Source organism: Pogoniulus pusillus, chromosome 30, assembly GCF_015220805.1.
Source record: "Pogoniulus pusillus isolate bPogPus1 chromosome 30, bPogPus1.pri, whole genome shotgun sequence".
NCBI classification, from domain to species: domain Eukaryota; kingdom Metazoa; phylum Chordata; class Aves; order Piciformes; family Lybiidae; genus Pogoniulus; species Pogoniulus pusillus.
Window position 1 is genome coordinate 17602250 of NC_087293.1, and position 19263 is coordinate 17621512.

A 19263-nucleotide genomic window follows, 5' to 3' on the forward strand; every position below is an offset into this window, starting at 1 on the left:
ATCTGCTGCTTTCACAGCCCACAACCCACCCTGTTATCACCCAGTTCCCCTCTTCCCTCTGGATGATGAACAGTGACTGCCTGGAGCAGAAGCCTTACCCTGTGCTGGTCAGCCAAAGCACAGACACCACCTTCCCCACGTGCTGCCCTTCGGGCGTCTCTGCACTCACAGCTCCAGTTGCTGTGTTTCTAACACTGCTTTTTGTCTTGCTGAAGAAACCAAGGGCACATCCCTACCTCCAGGAGCCTGCAGGCTGTGTCGTGCTGCCCTTGACGCAGGTGGACAGACACAAAAGCGCGGACAACATGGATGTTAGTGAGAAAATACATCTTGTGTCTGCATCCCATCATGGCCCCGACCAGCTTCCTCCAGGGCCTAGGAAGAAGAGCTCTGGAGGTCCTGGCAGAGCTGTGTTGCTAGATCCAGCAGCTTGGCAGGTGGAGGATCTTTGCTTTTTATTCCTGTTTAACATGGCCATGAACCGCTTCAATCCTCACGTCCTGTTGGGAAGCCTTTCTGTACAATGCACAAAGTTGTGGTTAGACAAAAACTATTATTTCCTATTTTTAGCTTCTACAGAATCCTTTTCTGTAAAAGATAATAAGTTAAAAGCAAGAAACTTCACTCTGCTGTTAAAAGCAGCCTGAGGACCTCAAACACTTCAAATAAAAATAGGCCTAAACCATCCCTGAACAGCTAAAAACACATCAGGTTTGTACGCTCAGAAAAACTGAGCTGACAATCGACATATTAAACGAGCCCTCAAAACCTGGCGGCTGCAGACGGCCAGAGCAGGGAAGGTCGCTGCGGGGACTGCGCGCCGGGTCGGTGTGCGCGGCTGGGCACGCTTGCAGAGCTGCGGCACTGCCCTACCGCTTCCGCGCGCCCCTCAGGGGGCCTGCGCTGCCGCTCACCATCAGTGCCCCTCCCAGTCCAAACACGAGGTGGAACCTTCACAGCCACCGGCGTTGCAGCTTATACAAACTGCCCAGAGCGCTGAGCCCCTGAGCCGCTAGGGTGGAGGGGCCGAGCTGCTCCTCCGGGCCGGCCACGGTGCCAGGCCGGGGGCAGGCGGCGCTCTTTGCACCCATCGTTCCTGGGAAAGGAGAACCGGCGCGATTCCCTGGTGGTCCCCTTGGGACGCCCCCAGTCCGAGCCCACTCCAGCCACGTCGGATAAAAGCGGGGAAGGGCTGCTAAATACATGCGAGGAGCTTGAGCAGCAGACTGCCCCGGCAGCCCCGACCCCTCCGGATCAGGGAGACAGGCGCAGCCCAGAGGCCCGCCCCAACCACGCCCTTCAGCCACCCCGGCCCGCTTCCGGCCGGGCCACCGCAGCGGCTCTGGCCGGTCTCGCCTCCCTCCTGCCTCCCATCGCTTCCCCGGATGCTGCGTAGCGGGTGCCACCTGTAGCCCCGCCCGCCCCGCAGCCCTCGGCAGCGCGACCCTCCGTGCGGAGCCGGGGCTGGCCTCTCGCACCGTGCGGCTGGCGGGCGGGGCAGAGCTTGCCCCCGCAGATCGCTTGAGGGAAGCTGCTGCTGCCGGACAGCAGCGCCCGTGGCGCAGGCAGGCGGCAGCAGGGCGGGCTCAGCGGTCAGGGTAGCTGGGTTACGGTTGGACTCAATCTTGACGGTCTGTTCCAGCCTTAATGATTCTCTGTCTTGCGGCCTGCAGTTACACGCAGATCAGCCCACTCGATTTTCTGCATTTTACTTATGTACATGTATGAAATCTAACAGATGTCCCTCACCTCGCCTATCTTACATATTCACACTGACAGGGGCACCTCGAGAAGGGAAGGAGGCAGGACTGCTGCCAGGCACAGCAGATGCAAACTGCATCCATCACTTCCAAAGTCCAGTAAGCTCCTCCCGTATCACTGTGCCCTTGAAAAGCAGCTACACTCACCCTCCTTTACCTCTGCTCTAACTGAAGTTTTTGGCAATTGAGGACTGCAGCTACTTAAAGCTGAGTTAGGTGATAGATATTGGCAAGCCAAAAGCTCAGATCCTTTTTCAAGGGACTTATTCAAATTCTTGTGAATATCAACAATACTGATCCGGTCCCCTTGGAGCCTCAGGATGAACGCAACAGAGGCTTCTGTCTAGACGTCCTTCACCTCTGCTTTCCTGCCGCAAGGCAAGCTTGCAGCTGTCTCCCCAAGAGCTACGGCCCCCTTTCACGGGGCACTGGCATGCATCTTATCCAGGCAGTCAGTCCAGAAGGCCAGCAGGCGCGTGTCTTTGTCCAGCAGAAGTCGGTGAAGTCCTCAGCAGGCGGTCAGCAAACCTCTCGTCGCCGGTGGCGCTGGAGCGCCAGGTTTTGGTCAGCATGGTGTTGTAGGCCCAGTTGTAGCCCACGCGCTCCTCGCAGAACATGTTCTGGTTGGTGGAGCTGGTGGAGTTGCGCCGCCGGCGCTGCTGCCCGCAGGAGAACTTCCGCTTGGAGTAGGGCAGCTGCAAAAACACCGTCCCTGGAGGAAACAGAGAGGGCTGCAGTCTCGGGTACAGCCATCCCTACAACTGAATTTCTGAGCTGGTCTGAGTTTCATTGAAAGGCCTTTCAGCAGCAGAAAGTGAGATGCACTTTTCCCTCCTTGTTTTCACCTGCTACATCTTCCTGCAACTTAGAGCCCTGCTGAGAGCAGGCTTGGTCTAGCCTGGCTCTCAGCACAAGAGAGTGGAGCAAGGGTGCAGACTCTGATCCAGCTTTCTAACATTCCACTGATGTCCACTCTCTTCTGCAGCTTTCCAAAAGCTCTCTTCCTGTCTCTCTCTCTCTCTCTCTCAGCAACCTCTCTGACGATCCAATGGTATTTTACTGTAAGACATCCTGCATGGAGCTCAGAAGTGTTGACAGATCATCAACACTCAAGGACAACAGCAGCAAGCAGATCCCAAATGCTTCATCTGTCTCCCACACAGCATGGATGGGTCAAGGTGCATCTGCAGCTGACCTTAAGCATGAGAACAGAGCCACTGACTTGTCTCAGCAGCTTTGCTTCTCCTAGCTTCTCAATACACATTTAGTTAACCTGCACTTCAATAAGCTCTGCCTTTATTTTTCCACTTCCTCCACTTCCTGGAAAGGAAAAGTGTCACAACACTGCTCAGATTCCAAACCCGTGCTGTCTATTAGGCAGCAACGCTTCATGCTTCTCATGCTGCCTCTTCACTTGTCTGGTTTGTGTTGGCTGATCACCTGTCACCTGACTAGGGACATCATGAGGACCAGCACCACTGACACAAGACGCAAACTGCACAGAAAATGGTTCTTCGGTTATTCTAATATCCTCCTCACCTCAGTGCCCTGCCAAATACTGCTCACCTGTGACATGGATGTACTGGGGCTTGTTTTCAGCTGGGAAGTTGAATCAGAGGCTGAGTATTTATCTTGCACAAATCCAAATCTGCAGAAACAAACACCAGGGAATAAAGGAAAAGAAATAGGGAGAAGAAAAAAAGATAAAGAGAACCACAAGCGGCTAGGATGCCTTCAGCCTAAGGCAGGGACACCAGGGAAAGTCTTCCACTGTCACCAAGCCTCCCTTTTGTTATGGTCTGAAGGAAAAGGGATGAAAAGGGCTGAGCTTCTCCACCTCTCTGTCCCTGCAAGGCACAGTGTGAGAGCTTCTGACTCCACACTGCTCTGTCCTGCCTTGTGCTGGAAACAAGAGCACCATCAGCTCGGCTATGGGAGGGCACTGAGCAGTCTCTGACCAAACAGGGCAGCTGCACACAAGTGTGGGAAGAGCACAGTCAAGAGAGACACTCCCTGAGTATGTTTCAAGCTGGTTCTTTTCATGCTGGGCAGTACTCCATGCAGAACTTCCAGCAGCTCACCTGGCAGTTCCTCTCCTGCTTACTAAACTAACAAGCTTTTTTGAGGCTAAAGTTCATTACAAAAGGCAGTTTGTCTGTCACGACAAAGACCTTACTAGCAACACCATGAAAACAACTGGCAGCTCCAGCACACAAAGAGGCAAGGCTAGGTAGTATCCAAAGCTCCCAACAACTCCTGAACCTGAGCCCAGCTTCCTAAGTACAGCTCATGTCCCAGTCTCCTGCCTATTGTCAATCATTAGTTGTCATCCAGTTCAAGACTGTTAAGTCCACATGAAGTGTCCCTTCTCAGAAAGAAATCATTGTCAGGCTATCAGCTTCAGACTAGCAGGGCACCTGTCAATGGCCATTCCCTGCCTGGAGGATGCCAGGGCAGGGCTTGCTATCAAGTGTCAGGCTGCAACAGTCAACTTGCCCCCTGCACCCACAGAACCAGCTCCAGGCACTCCAGTTACTTGCAGCCCAATAACCTGCAGGAAGGCAATACAGAGTGCACACAGCTCAGGAGGGACCGTTCAGCACAGGTCTTCATCCCACATGATCCAGGGAGACAGGAACCCTTCTGCACGTACCTGTGTGCTATTGCTTCCTGAAGGAGATGCATACGGTCCCAGTACGTTTCTGGTTCAAAGCCTGCAACAACCAAAAGGTAACCAAATACCCAGTAGAGCCACTTCGTTTTCTTTCTGTTTCAACACCTCAGTTTTAGCTCAGAAAACTACTTCTTTTCCAGCAATTTCTTTCAGTCACCTTTTTTTCTGTCAGCTGTCCTTGAATGTCTTGTTGGAGACTCATCTCCTGGTACTCCAGTGGCAGATTCATTCCTGAATTTGTATCTCTTGAGGAGCCAACATAAAGGTGTGTGGGAGGGGGCAAGGCAGGAGAGTGGGCTGCCACTGTGCACCACAGAGTGCTCTGCAGATACTTAGGGTAGAGTCAGCAGGGCTGTGGTCACCTCACACTGACAGTTTTACATTTACACCTGGACAAGGGTGAATGAAAAAATAAAACTCGCTCCTTACTCTTCTAAAACAGAGCCTTTTGCTAATTGATCCTTCCCGTGATGCCAATTCTGCCTCTCTCTGCATGGGCACAGAAATCCTCTGAGCTTCCACCTGAGACTTACCATCATCCCTGGAAAGGGTGAGGTCACATTGCAGAAAAGGAGACTGCAGTTTCTAGCTCTTAATCACATGTGCAAACACTCTTACCCCGAGTGTAACCATGGCAACAGAAAAAAGAGCATGGCAGTGCTGACAGCCTAATCTCACTGAGGGGGAGAACAAACAAACGCAGGATACAAACGCAGAGCAGCTGTGAGCAGGGTATACCAGCAAAACAAGCTCCTGCATTACAGCCTCTCTCCGCAGCACTGCTTGATCTGGGCTCTATAGGGGTATGCAGCACTATGCCAACAGAGCTTGCTCGGGGAGACCTTTCATGTGTTTGCTACTTCTGCCTGCCAGTTTTGTCCACTGTTGCATCGCTGATGAGCCTGCCAGCACAGCTTCGCCCGCACACCCTGCTGAGAGTGGCTGCAGCCGAGCGAGGACAGACCCTGCTGACTGAGCTGCATCCTGCCAGTGCCAGGCCAGAGGGGGCCCTGCTTGCAGAGAAAGGTGCCAAGGAGTAACACTCCCAATTCTTACCATCAAACAAGTGCTCGCTGCCCTCCTTCAACAAGCAGCTCACATTAGTGGGATGAACAGCTGAGCTCGAAGTGGGTCTCCGTACAAGTAACTGGGCAAAGCAAAGGGACCCTTCCAAGACTGGCACCAGTAAGAACCCGCAGGACGTGGCTTTGCGATGCAGCCCTGAACCTGAGGAGAGATTCCAGCAGTGAACCACAGAACACGGAGGGCTGAAGGACCCTGCTGTGCAGAGCAGCAGCTCACTGAGAACAGAGCAGAACTGCTCCACTCCCCGCAGGCTCAGCTGGCTCTGCAGGGCAGGCACAGCAGCTTCCTGGTAAGAAAGCAGTGTGAGCCGTCAGACCTTCCGCTCAAGTGCCGCATCCATCACAAAGCACTTCAAAGCAGGACGCCTGTCAGCAGCCGATCCAGCCCACTTAGCGTCAGCGAAGCACTGATGCTTTACTGGAACTGCTATAGATCGCAAATAGCAGCACAATCACCTCCTGCTCTCTGGCAGGGTAGGGTACCTGCTGGTAAATGATTTGAGTTTTACAGAAGCCATCAAAGGGAAAGCTGAAGAAGTGACACAAAGTGCTTGCATTTCCTATTCCAAAAGCATTCAGCAAGAAGATATTCCCTGGAAAAGCCCTGTCATGAAAGCAGTTCCACTGAGATTCCAAGTTCCCAGGTTGGGGGCAGAAGGAATACAAGGTGACTCCTTTCCAAAGATCCAGCTCAGGACTTAAGATTTGCCTAAGAGGGGCTTAAATCTACCTCCCTGACCTGCACTGATCTCTGTGTACCATGCAGGAATCCCACTGGAAGTAGAGCACTGCCCTGCAGCCAGCAAGACCACAGCCAGCACAACCAACAAGTGATGCCCAGATGCAGCCAAGCCAGCAGCCCCCAGTGAATTAGTGATGGGATAAGGGCAGGTCCAGCCACTGTCTCTCCCCTGATCCTTCTTACCACAGGACCCACAGTGGTCTCAGGGACACAGAGGCCAACTGGGCACTGCCATGGCCACCCAGAACACCATCTCTTACCATCTCAAAAAGCACAGCTGCAGTCACTGCCATCCAGTGCAACTTGATCTCAAAGGCAGCACTGAGGGAGAAGTTGCCGTGGTAATAACAGCTGCACCACTCCAGCCGGTCCGTGCGGTTGTTCACATCCACATCCAGCGTCACCGTCCGCTGCTCGGGCACCGTGGCAGCTGCGCGCCGCCGAGCGGGGGCGTTCCAAAGATGCAGTCAAGAGAGGGCAGGAGATGGGATGAAGAGAACAGAAGAAACAAGTCAAGCTACTTGAAATTAATTTGTCCTCCTACTCCTTCCCAAATATTTTTGGGCTGGCAGGATAGTTCCAGGATGCTGCTCATCCAGATCACAAGACAACCCCTGTGAGCTATTACTCATACCAGGGGTTTGTGCCACACACTTCCCTCCCCAAGCAGTCAGAAGCCACTTCAGCTGTAACAGAGACAGAACCAGAGTCCAGCAGCTAGGGTGCATAATATGGCTGGACATCAGCTCCTCCATATCCAAGCCATTCCAAGCTGGCTTTAGTATTTCTGCATGCCCTCAGCACAGCTCACAGCAGGGTGCTGTAACACAGTGCAGCAGCTCTGCAGGATCTCACAGCTGAAGGAGACCAGAAGTTCAGGTTCTTGTTTCTTTAAGGATGCATCAATATCTCACATTCTTGCACCACCAAACCTGCACAGGCCACACTTTTTGTACAAGTTTGAGAAGTCAGCCAAGGCTCATGAGCAGCCTTACAACCACTGCAACACCTTCTAATGCTTTGCAGTAGGCAATGGGACAGTACCCAAGATCCAGCTCCTTTTGTGCCCGGCACCCTGCATCCTAGTGAGAGAAAAAATCCAACACAGGCAAGAGGAAGGGAAGCACAGAAAGTGGAAGTGATCTGGCTGGTCTCACACAGCAAACTGCAAGGCCAGGAATAGAGCCCAGACCTCCTGACTGGAATCAAGGTCCTGCGATGAAGCTTGTGGCCACTTTAAACCTCTCTGCAGGCAAACACAACTGAACACTTCTCTAATGCTAGAGCTGAACACCAACCAAAGGACTGCAACATTGCTATTCAGACCCTCTGCCCTTTGTTGTGTGCATGAGGGATGGATCTTCTTTCTTTAGCTGAGGAAGATGTGCACCCTTTTATACCATCAGCTTTTAAGTGACCTTAAAATTTAATGGCTTAATGGCATTTAAAAATGGTTCCAGTTCTTCCTCAAGGTAGATGGAAGCTTCCCACTTTCAATTCTACTGCAAGCTGGATGGAGACACTTGTCAAGGTTATGAGAAATTCCTTTCCATTGCTGTGACTGCAGCTCAGGGACAGGAAAAGAAAAAAAACCCCAATAAATTGAAAGAAAACCCTGGGCTTTTTGTAAGTAAGACCCATTTATGTTTGGGAGATGCATCCTGCTCTGGCACTGCCAGACAGACCAACACCTTCTCATTTCCTTTTCTTGCTTCTCTTTGGTGGAGCGTCACTGTGAGTGCAATGCTTGTGGCTGGAAGGGCACAGTGCCAGATGTGCACCAAAGCCTGCTGGAAAGCAGCACCCCCAAAGCTATGAAACAAAGCAGCTCAGCCAGGAAGCTGTTGGCCATGAGCTAAGAGGTCAGCAGTAACACCACAGTCCAGTGCCCAAACCAGCAGGCTGTGAAGAATGAGCTCCCTGCTCCCTTGGACTTTTCATTTGCCAGACAGCGCAGACTCCCTGCTAGGGCTGGAGCTTCTCTCTCCACCTTGTCTGCAGCTGTAACTTGCAAGTAAAGCAACAGGAGCACAGCCCAACCAGGTGAGCTGACCAAAAGGAAAGGCCCAGAAGCGTCAGATTTTAACAGAATAACCTCTGGCTTCTGCAGCTGTGATTGTAAGAGGACTCACCTGCTTCCCAACGGGCTTGCACCACTGAGTGTTTAGCTAATGCTCTACTGAGAGCAGTGGGGAGGAGCAGGCAGGTTATTCTCCAGTCACAGACCACAAATACACAACTACAATTGCTAGTGCATGCACTGCTACAAAGCAAAAGGGACACAATTAGCTACATCACAGGTCAGGCTGCAACTGGGGAGGAAAAGAGGACAACCACCGGGCAAGTGATAGGGGAATCGGGAGGGATAAGGACTTCAGAGATACAAGGAGCTTGTTCCAGAGCTCCCAGAGCTTGCATGCAATTTTTATGTCACAGCCTGACAGTTAGGGAAGGTGGGGAGGGGAAGAAATATAAACCACAACCAGATCGAAGCCAAGAGAGGAACAAATGAAGTCACGTGGACCAGTGACTGGGTTTAGTAAAGCTCCTTGCCTCAGGTGAACTGGTGAGGTATTTGTGGAATACAGCTTAGAAGAGGGACAGCACAGAAGTGTCCATTAAATCAGGCTCTCTGTAGGAAAAAATCTCCACACGGGATTTTTCTCCAAGAAAATGCTCTTCCTGGAATAACCAGACTGCATGTGAGCAACCTCGGGACATTTTTTCAGTCACCCAAGGACTGCAAATCAGCCAAAGAGCAGAACGGACAGAATTCCAACGGCACTGTAACAGCAGTGCCACAGGAAGGCGAGAGGGGCACTGAAGCTCCTCTCCTTTGTCTATTTCCCCAGGTGCAAGCTTGCTGAGTCTCAGTCTTCTCTCTCACAGAAGAGTGCAGACAGCAGAAGATGGAGTGGTTTTCTTGGGCTGAGCAGTAAGATCAAAGCAGTGCCAGTCCATGCTCAGGCATTAGCTTTGGCTGGTCATCGAGCTAACGAGGCTGGATGCCAGCCAGGGCAGCAGATTCATTGTGTGACAGAGAGAAATCCCTGGCACATGTTGGCTTTAGGGAATTAACTATTAGCTCTAACTTCCTATCCTCAGCACTTTCCCATTTCTGATGCTGTTCCTCTTCAAACAAAGCTGCCAGGAACACAGAAGGACTGCTGTAACTTCAGGTTTAAGAGACAGTCCGCCAGCAGCAAGTCCCTTTAGAGGGTCCAACACCAAACCAGAAGAGCACCGTTTGCTTTTTAGCCTTGACTGGCAGGGCTTTACAGGATGCATCTGCATAAGCCTGAAGCTGCAGTCCACAGCAGTGACTGTGCTTGTCATTTTAAACAAAGAAAGAGAAACAAAAGCAAGTGACTCAGGCTGGCCTGGAGGCGCAGCAGAGCGCTGAGAGCAGGTCGGTGCAACCGGCGTGTTTCACGGGCTGGGGGCAGGCAGCGTCAGACGACTCCTAGGTTATTTAATGCTATCTTCCATGTGCAAGCCCCACTGCTCCCACGCTGCAGGGATCATTGGTAGCTGGGCTTCCCAGACCTTAATACAGGGAGTCTGGCTATACGTGGTCCTGATTAGCTCAGAAGCCTTCAGTACATTACAGAAAGCTTCTGCTTCATCTGGACCTTACTGCAGCCTCCAAGATGAAGCAGCACTGAGGTATGGCACTTGGAGCCATTTGGTTGCTCTGCTGTGCTCACAACCAATCCCTGCGTGCCCATCACATATTGTGGAGAGTCTGGATCTGCAAGGAGACAAGTCAGTATTTCCTCTCTGGATTCCAGAAGGTGGTATGGGGCAGGATGAGGAAGAAGGACTATCTAAAGAACACCTTCTCCCCCACTCCAGGCCTCAGAAGGAAAAGCTGCCTGCACAGCCAGTGAAGCACTGCTCCAGCACACGAGAACAAGGCCACGTGCAAGACACAGGTAAGGCCAGCATGAAGTTTGCAGCTGGATTGCTGGTCCACGTGAGATCACACCCTTGGCTGGTTGCTCTTCCCCTTTCAAACTATCCCCTTGGACTTCCCCAGCTGTCACCTGTGCTGTGCATCTACCTAAGAGTGCAGCTGCCTGGCTCCGTCCTCCGAAACTGCGGCTAAAGGAACTGTGCCTACTTGCATAGGAGGCTGGGCGGCTGGGCAGCCAGGGCAGGAAGAAGGCTGGGATCTCCGAGTGCAGAAGCTCTTCTGCCACAAAGGCCACCTCAAACCATTTCCTCTGGAAGGCAGAGAAGTCGTCCATGGCAGCTGTGTGCCACATGGCAGGCTGCTGCATGCCCACTGCACAAAAAGCAAGGTCAAGAGCACAGTTAGGAGCCAGGGTTCAAGATCACAAGGACCTAGAGTTCTTCCTCAAAAAGAAGAAGGGAAACAGTTAGGTTATACTGGCTTCAAGTCCTTGTTTGGGGCTTTTTCCTCTCCTTTTTCTCTTTTATTTTTTGTGGGGTTTTGGTTGGTTTTGTTTTCTTTTTTAACTAAAAAGGCTGAATTTCTCCGACTTTCCTTGAGCAGTGGTTTTGGTTGCTCTACTGCAGCAGCCATAAGAAGCAAGCACAGGCAGTGACTGTGCAAAGGGACAGTGAGGGAAGCCTTGCAGTAAGACAGTGCTGACCTCGGTCTGCTTCTTTGTCCACAACGATCTTGTAAAAGTAGAAGCCATAAATAAAGGTTCTCAAAGCTTCTCCAGATGCATGGACAATGAGCTGCTCTTCCAGCATTTTCTGAACAAAAGAAGAGAGCAAACACGATGAGAGGAGCGGTCATTCTTCCGCTGACATGAAAGGGTTGCCAGAGAACATTAGGGAATCATTTCTGTTTCTGTGACACCTCTTTGCCCAGCTCTGTGCCTAACCAGACCACCGGCAGCAGCATCTCTCAATATGCAGCAAAGGTCCTCATCTCCCTGAGAAACTGTGTTTGACCTTTCTGCAGATGCCTGCTCCCTCCCTCCCCCTGCTCTGGTTTTATAGATGGATTTATAGGGAGGAAAGAGGCTGTCAGCATTCCAGGGTCTCTGCTAACTTGGATGAGATCTCAGCAGAGGAGCAAACTCCTGAAACATTTCCAACCTTCTGCCCTGACACAGTTTGATAGGAAAGGAAAGAAACCCAGAAACACAGCAGAGTACAAAGTGTGCCTGCTTCAGCACCCAGCCAGGAGAGGCCACGAGCTGGCCTGACTGCAGCCTCAGCAACTAATGGTCAGAGGAGAAGCAAAGCAAACCCAAGATGGAATCATGCTGCAGTGCCTCCTAACTCTAACTAAAGGGCAAGTTTCTGGCAGCTGCCAGCTCCTCAGGGGCCATGGACACAACTGGCAGCACGCAGGATGGGAAAAGCAGCAGCAGTGCCTAGTGAAGGATGTGCTGCTGCTTGGTGAATCCAGAAAGAGCTACCACCAGCTCCCAGTCTGCTAAACAGTGCTTTCAATAGGAGACACAAATCATCACTGTGCTCTGCTCTACTACAATCCCTCCTCCCAGGTGAGGTGTTCCTGGCCCTGCAGACAGCCTTAGCAGCTCTCACCTGCATGATGTCAATGGCCATGGCCTGGGTCTGCACCCCCTCCACATTGTTCACCAGCCAGTGCACAACTTCGGCGCTGATGAAGCAGGCCGGAGCGAGGCCCTTCTGTTCAGAGAGCAGCTGGACCCCTGTGCTGAAGCACAGCAAGCCACACACGTTAGCACAGGCTGACCCCAAGAACTCTTAAGGTGCAAAGGCAAAAACAGGGCACAAAGATAAAGGACAAGAAATGCCCCAGTGAGACACGTCCTGAGCTGGTAACAGGATGAAGAGCTGCCACTGACAGCATTCCAGTGTCCTACAGAGATTTCTGCTTTGATGAGATTCTGGGATTCTAACAGTGGAACTCTCTGCAACAATGCTCACACCTCCATTTCTGCAACAATTCCTTGTTGGAGAGATTACAACTGAACTACAAAAGAAAGCCTCAAACTCCTACAGCAGATGTGGGGCCCTCCTCTGAGTGACTCCATGCCTCATGTCCTGTCACAAGCACCTGGGCAGATCCTAGCGGTGAACATGAAGAGCTTACGTGGGGTGCTTCATGGCGTCGAGAATCTCCATCAGTGTGGAGGAGGAAGTCAGAGAGCTGGCTGAGCACTGCTGGGAGCTGGGAAGCAAACAGAAACATGTTTGGAAATCAAGGAGCTGCCAGATTGGCTCACATATGTTCACTTAAGGCAAATGCTCTCTTCTCTCTTCCCAGCAATGACTTAGCCACATTTGTTGCCTTTTCCACCTGTAGAAGGACAACTGAAAGCAGCAGTCCTGCATTCTTTCCCCTGAGGCTGTCAGGTGCTTGCTGCACTGAGCTTGCACACTGTTACATACAGCACTGCTCAGGCACAGCTGAGAGCAGATCTTTTGGGTCAGGTTTAGGTTTCTATTGCAATACACAACTGCAGGGCGCAGGTGCTAGTGGAGTTTACTTGTAATGGTTGCTTCCTCCCCAGTATCTTGCCTCCAGGTGAGAACTTGCTGGATTTCATCAGCCCAGCTGATCCAGTGACACCTGTGGGGTCCCTTTGCCACAGGACAGAAGGTGCCAGCTCAAAGCCTGGGTTTCTGCTAACAGACTGAAGAAAGGGAATCTCTTCATCCCTCACTTCTTGAGGAACGAAGCTCTCATGGGTGGGGAAATCAGGCCTTGAGTCATTTAATTCTGGCAAACTGGGGTGCAAGGCTGATTTTACTGCCACTCTTGCTGCACATGGCAATGCTGCAGCCAAGTCTCGTGACAAGCATCTCGTGGTGCTGACAGACACAGCAGACCTTGTTCACAAGTTCCTGTTGAAGCGTCCCTCCTTGACACCAGAAAGGGTCAAGGAAGTGAGGAGGGCTGCAGTACAGCACTGTTGTGCTTCCCTTACCTGCCCTCTGCAGCACCAGCTGTGGGATATCCTTGCTCTGCAATGCTCTGGGAGCTTCCCGAGGGCTGGGTGTTCCCCCTGTCAGGTAACTGCCCCGTGGTTACCAGTGTGCTGCCATCTGAAGTGGCAGGAACTGACTGGTCTATGGACACCTGCAAGGAGCAAGTACAGCAGCACCATGATGTAATTCCTGCTGTAAGCCATTTCCCACCTTCTCCCTGCCCCACAGCACTGTGCCTCGTTTCAAGTTAGCAGTCAACAAGCAATACTGCAGGGCAAGCACACGCAGGAAGGATAAACAGTCTTGCTTTTGCCATCACTAAAGAGATATTGACAAACACAAATACAGACTCCAGGACAGATGAGGATCACCCATCCAGCAACCAGCTTTGTTGAGAGAACTACTGGCACGCCAGCCCCACCAGTCCCAACCTTCCTCTGCCAGGAGGAGTGAAGAGCTGGGATTAGAAACGTGCCACGAAATGACACCATGGACAGAACAGGAAACTCAGTCACTACAGGCAAGTAGCAAGCAGGTAGAAAAAATAGTTCCAGCTCCAAGTCTCAGACAAAACTATGCAAATGTATCACAAGGAGTTCAGGTTTCATAATGCACAAAATCAGATCATCCTCCTGCCTTTGCTAGGGTACTACCAGGACTGCTTGGCACCCACCCACACCTATGTCTCCTAGACAACTAGAACCCTTTCCTCCCGCAGGAACGCTTGCACTGTTCCCACGGGAGACTGAGGAGTTCACAGCATCAACAGAAAATCATTTCAGAGAGAACAGGAGTGCTGGAAGCCCCAGCCCAGCACAGGCTGTAGCTGCCATCTGTCACTGACAAGTAGGGTTGGGAAAGGCTCATTACATAAAGCTAGAGGTGGGGGAGGAACTCCACCAGCAGAGCACCTCCCTAGCTCGGGCTGATGTGCCATGATGGCTCCACGGCACAGAGCTGACAGTCTGACACAGGTCTGATCATAGCCACTGCTCCTGTGCCCAAGCATCTCTCATTCTGCAATGGCAGGTGTCCCTCTCTGGTCAGCCAAAACCTGCAGATGCTCCCAATATGGAATGTCCAGTTCCCACACCCAGCTAAATCCACTCTGCCTCCTCAGAGCTCCCTGCAGCATCTCCTATGGACACACTGTGTCACTGCTCCCTCCTGACTGCTGCCAACTGTACAAACAGCTTCTGTCAGGGTGATTCTTTCAGACCAAGATGACACCAATATTTCCAGCCCTCAGTCGTTTAAGAATCCAAGGACACAATTTGTCTTGGATCTCCCCAGAGCCACCTGCCACTCAAAAGCCACAGCAGCAACATAGCCAAGAACAGGATGAGTAAAGCTGTTTGGTTTAGCAAAGGGAGGATGGAAAATGAGTAGTTACTGGAACACAAAAAGGAGCTTCAGTAGCTGGCAGGACAGCACTGAAAAGACAGGGAGACAGGACACACCCGCAGCACACCACAAATACTGAGTGGTGGACCCACCACCAGCAGCCACTCTCCTGTGCTGCTGTGCATCTGCCTCTCAAGGCACAGACCTACAAGCACAGGGTCCCCACGTGGCAAGCTCAGGACAGTCAATGCTCTCCACCAGCCAGAGGTGACAGAGTCTCACTCAGAACTAACCTGCAAGTAGAAGGTGGAGGCTGTGCGTGGGCTGCGAACAAAGTCCATAAAGAAGGCCCCATCCTGAAGGCAGCAGCAGAAGCAGGCCCATTAATGGCAACAGGAACAAGGAGGTGAAGAGAAGCAAACACAAGGTTGTGCAAGTATGAAATGATCACAGAGAGAAAGTATGAGGAGAATGCAAACCCAAACAGACCCAGGACACCAGATGCAGCAGAAGGCAGAGCATCAGGAGTTCCTCCACACTCCCTGGCTGTCTCTTGCTCCTCCTCAGCACTGATGTTTCCCAGAGCTTTGAGAATTACACTGACCAAGAGCCCCCACCACTGCACTGTTCTGAGCTACAAGGGCTTCAATCCCCAAAGCAATGCTGAACAGTGCAGTGCATGTGCAAGGCCAAACACCGAGGGACAAGAGCTTTTCCTCTGGTCGGCCAGACATCAGCACACAGAGGGACAGCAAAGCAGCTCTTTTCACACTCTTCCTCTCAGGGGCAGGTCTACTATGGTGCAAAGGAAAGACAAGAATTCATCACCAAGAGCTTTCCAGCACTGTGTTCAATGGTTCATGCAAGATGAAGCAGACACTGTCTGTGCTCCGTTCCCTGCCTGTAAACCTTAGGTGAGCTACCCCTGGCTGCTAGTCAGAGATGTGTCAAGATCCTTTTGTGATAGGAGACAATGCAGTGGAAGCCAGCCTGATTTTCATACCCTGTTTGCAATTCTTTATCCCGCTCCCTAGGAAGATTAGTTTGTCCAGTCTGCCGTGAAGGTGATGCTTCCCCTGGCACATGGCATTAAAGTACTTTCTGGAAAGAATCAGTGCCAGGGTTATGTGGCTGGCAACTCACAGGGTGCAGACAGAGCCAAGGACCTGCATCCACAAAGACAGCCCAAACAGCTCATGTCTCAGGCTAACTCACTGTGTTAGCAGTAACTGCCTGAAGTGGCTTCTCAGTTCCACCCTGGCACCGAGCGAAGGTTGAGCTGGTGGCTCAGCTTTGGTTCGGAGCAACCTCCAGCACTGAAGGCCCAGAACAGCTCGTGGCTCCTGACAGAGCACACAGCTGTGGCAGTTGGTCAGTGCTCTGGCTGCAAGTCCCCAGGTAGCTGGCAGCCATCCTCATGCTCTAGGTGAGCCCCAGAGGGGTGGTGTTGTCCAGAAGGCAGCGAGCACACACTTGTTGGTGTTTCCAAGCGAGCTCTGTGTTGCCTGATAAGGCTGCTACCCGTCCACCAGCATGCCCCCAGCAAGTCTGAGCCCTCCATTTGGGCAGCCCAACTGCTTCTCTCCCAGGCCCTATCTGTTAACTACCTACAGGAGGTTTACTATCAGAGTGTGAAACGCTTTTGGCTCAAACAGCCTTTCCCACTGCCCAGGCTGAGAGCTCTTTGAATGCCGCTAAAGTTACACCAGGGTGTTGCTTATTAGCATTTGCTGGTAGCACAGAGTCTGCTACTTTGTTTCCCACAGACCAGCAGGTGCCACAGAGAAGGAACTCGGTTTGGCCTTCTTCCCTTTGCTGTGCAGCAAACCTGACACAACACTCCTCTGTCCCACATGGAATTTTCCCCACCTTCACTGCTAGAAAGAGATGTTTACAGCTGCTGTATTGGCTTCCCAAACTGGTTGAAGAGGAGAATGCAAAGCTTGAATCAGGACCTGAAAGTTTGGAAACATGCCTCAGGTCAGTTTCTGCACCCACTTCTTCCAAGCATAGCACGGCCTGCTCCAGGGAGATTGCCTGCAGTTACTCCGTCACTCAGTTGGCAACGTCAGCCCTGTCTGTGGTCGCAGAGGAGGGTGGATGTTGAAACGGGAAATGCTAAGAGATGGGTAAGCTGAGAGTGGGGAATCTAAGGAGTCTGCTCTGCAGTATTGCAGCTGCTGAACCCAAGGCAGGTCACGCTTCAGTGCTGTATCTTCATTCAGCTCCTTCTTACTTCTGCTGAAAGACCTTCACTCTTCATACACAAAAACAATGAGATGTTGCTGTTTGAACTCGGAGAGGAGTTTCTGCTCTCTGGCATTCACAGGGCAGATGCCAAGAAGGCTGAGGGACAGCACAGTGGCTTTTCTTCAGCCCGGAGTGGAGCAGGAATGGCATCTAAATCCTACTCACACATCCTTTCCTCTCAGCAGATGCAAGCGGAGTTCTGCTATTCGCATTCCACTGAAGCTTCAGACAGATGCAGGTAGAGCTGGAGACAGCTCTTAGAGACAGCCCTCAGCAGCAGTGCAGTGCTGTCTGCACCTAACTCTAAAATCCAAAGCCTGACTGCAGCAGAATGTGCCACTGAAAAGGGAACCAGGCTGATTCCCAAACAGCACTGCAGTTAGCAAAGCATACTGAGATGGCATCCCAGGGATTCCATCCTGTTGTCACTGTGCTGAAGAACTGAAGGGTGGTTGTGCCCTAACCTCTTCTTATGCCCATGTACACAAAGGCTTAAGGGCATCCTCAGCACAGGCCCAGTCCTTGCTGGCTTAGAGAGTAAGCTGTGGGACGCTGTAGCCATGTGCTCAGAGAAATACCACTCTGATTTGTGACCAGAGCAGCTGCAGGAGGAGCAGCAAGCCCTTACCTTCCGCGGGCTGTCCATGTAGGTGGGGGTGATGGCCATGCCCCCGCTCTCCGACTGCTGCCCACCACTCTTCCCAGCCAGCAGTGCTGCCTGCTGCTCCCCCAGGCTCCTGCAGCACAAGGAAGGAACGCAGAGTTGGTGCAAGCTCTCAGTGCCAGCTTCCACCCCGAGACAAGCGTTGCAGAGGGCTGCTGCTCTGTTCTGAGACCTTTGCTTTCCTGCACTGTAAAGTGCAGACCTGTGCCCCTGCTCAGCTTTGTGGGGCAGCAGCCACACCACCTTCACTGCAAACCCCTGACACCACTCATGTTCTTAACAACAGCTCTGCACTCAGTGTACAGCACAGCTGGCGCAGGAGGACTCTGAGGTTTTCTGAACCCTTCTAGATCAGCTCTGAACGCAATCTGAGATGTTTCCCAGGCATTTAACAGGCAGGTGTCTGCAGGCTCTATTTATTACACACAGTGCCCATACTGAGACCATTCAACTGGTAAGGTGCACTTGGGTGCCCTTCTGTCCGAGCTCACTGGTCACCTGTTTGTCATTTGCCAATGTGATGTGTAAAGGACTGTGAGGCTCCTTCTGAATGGCTGGATGTTCACCTCCCTAGTCTCCGTGCTCCTTTCTAGCCTTTGGGATTTATTCTGGTTCAAAAGGCACTGGGAAAGCCCAGTGCTTGCCCAGCCCTGCCACAAGGGCACTGAAGAAGCATGATCCCACACCCTTTTTTCAAGGCAAAGGTTCCCAAAGCTGCCTTGGCTAGCCCAGGTGGAATACACAGGGAGCATGTTCCAGTGCACTAGACACAGCCTAGCTGTAGAGACTCACTTCTGACTGGCTTCCATCTGCAGCAGAGCTGAGAGTGCTGAGGTTCCTTTCTTCCCAATGGGAGGCCCAGGCTGCTCCAGAGAGTGGGTGGGAATTGGACCAGCAATCTGCAAACCTTTCATGGCAGACCCTTTCTAACAGAGAATTAAAAAACGAAAGCAGCCTTAGTCAAGCTAGGCTTAACTGGGGAGTTAACACAGCACCACAGGTCAGCTTTATGAGGTGCACATCAACAAGGCAGTTAAAGCACAGGGACAGAACAAACAGCCCAGCCCAGTGCCCTGGGTGGCTGCTGTTCTCAGAAAACCACAGGTGTCGCACTGGAAAAGGTGGATTGGCCCACTCAATTTGGGAACTGTAAGAGAATTTCAAGCATGCTAATGACTTCTCATCACCTTCTTGAAACCTCCATTCACCAGGAACTCACCCACAACCCTTCTCCTAAGCCTGCAGCACACAGCCAACCCAGACAGAAGTTGCCAACTTAACCACCCCGCAGATTCCTCCTTACAGTTGTCTGCATCAGAAGGTGCAGTAACTTGCCCAGGCTAACCACAGCTACAGCCTAAGGCAATAAAGCATCTGCCAAGAAGAGGCACCAGGCTTGCAGTAGCAGAGGAGCAGCTGGGGGAAAAACACAGAACCAGTCAGGGTTAGAAGGGACCACAAGGATCAGCCAGTTCCAAACCCCCTGCCATGGGCAGGGACACCCTACACTAGAGCAGGCTGGCCAGAGCCTCATCCAGCCTGGCCTTAAACACCTCCAGGGATGAGGCCTCAACCACCTCCCTGGGCAACCCATTCAGGGCTTTCACCACTCTCATGGTGAAGAACTTCCTCCTCATGTCCAGTCTGGCTCTCCCCACCTCCAGCTTTGCTCCATTCCCCCCAGTCCGGTCACTACCTGGTAGCCTGAGAAGTCCCTCCCCAGCTTTCTTGTAGCTCCCTTCAGATCCTGGAAGGCCACAAGAAGGTCACCTGGGAGCCTCATCTGCTCCAGCCTGCACAGCCCCAACTCTTTCAGTCTGTGCTCACAGCAGAGCTGCTGC

The 19263-nt window shown here is 52.1% G+C and overlaps 1 protein-coding gene across 1 annotated transcript in view; it reads right to left on the reverse strand.

The window, feature by feature from the left end:
• Positions 1-2007: 2007 nt before the first annotated feature.
• DEPDC5 (DEP domain containing 5, GATOR1 subcomplex subunit) overlaps positions 2008-19263 on the reverse strand; it is a 44306-nt gene continuing 27050 nt past the window's right edge. The window contains 18 exon segments of the mRNA XM_064168274.1: positions 2008-2249; positions 2252-2269; positions 2272-2472; positions 3327-3374; positions 3377-3408; positions 4414-4474; positions 5491-5538; positions 5541-5601; positions 5603-5655; positions 6512-6691; positions 10325-10549; positions 10881-10989; positions 11794-11926; positions 12326-12403; positions 13164-13315; positions 14802-14864; positions 17387-17495; positions 18215-18348. Of these exon segments, the coding sequence (XP_064024344.1) occupies positions 2179-2249; positions 2252-2269; positions 2272-2472; positions 3327-3374; positions 3377-3408; positions 4414-4474; positions 5491-5538; positions 5541-5601; positions 5603-5655; positions 6512-6691; positions 10325-10549; positions 10881-10989; positions 11794-11926; positions 12326-12403; positions 13164-13315; positions 14802-14864; positions 17387-17495; positions 18215-18348 (1776 nt within the window). The 3' untranslated portion in view covers positions 2008-2178.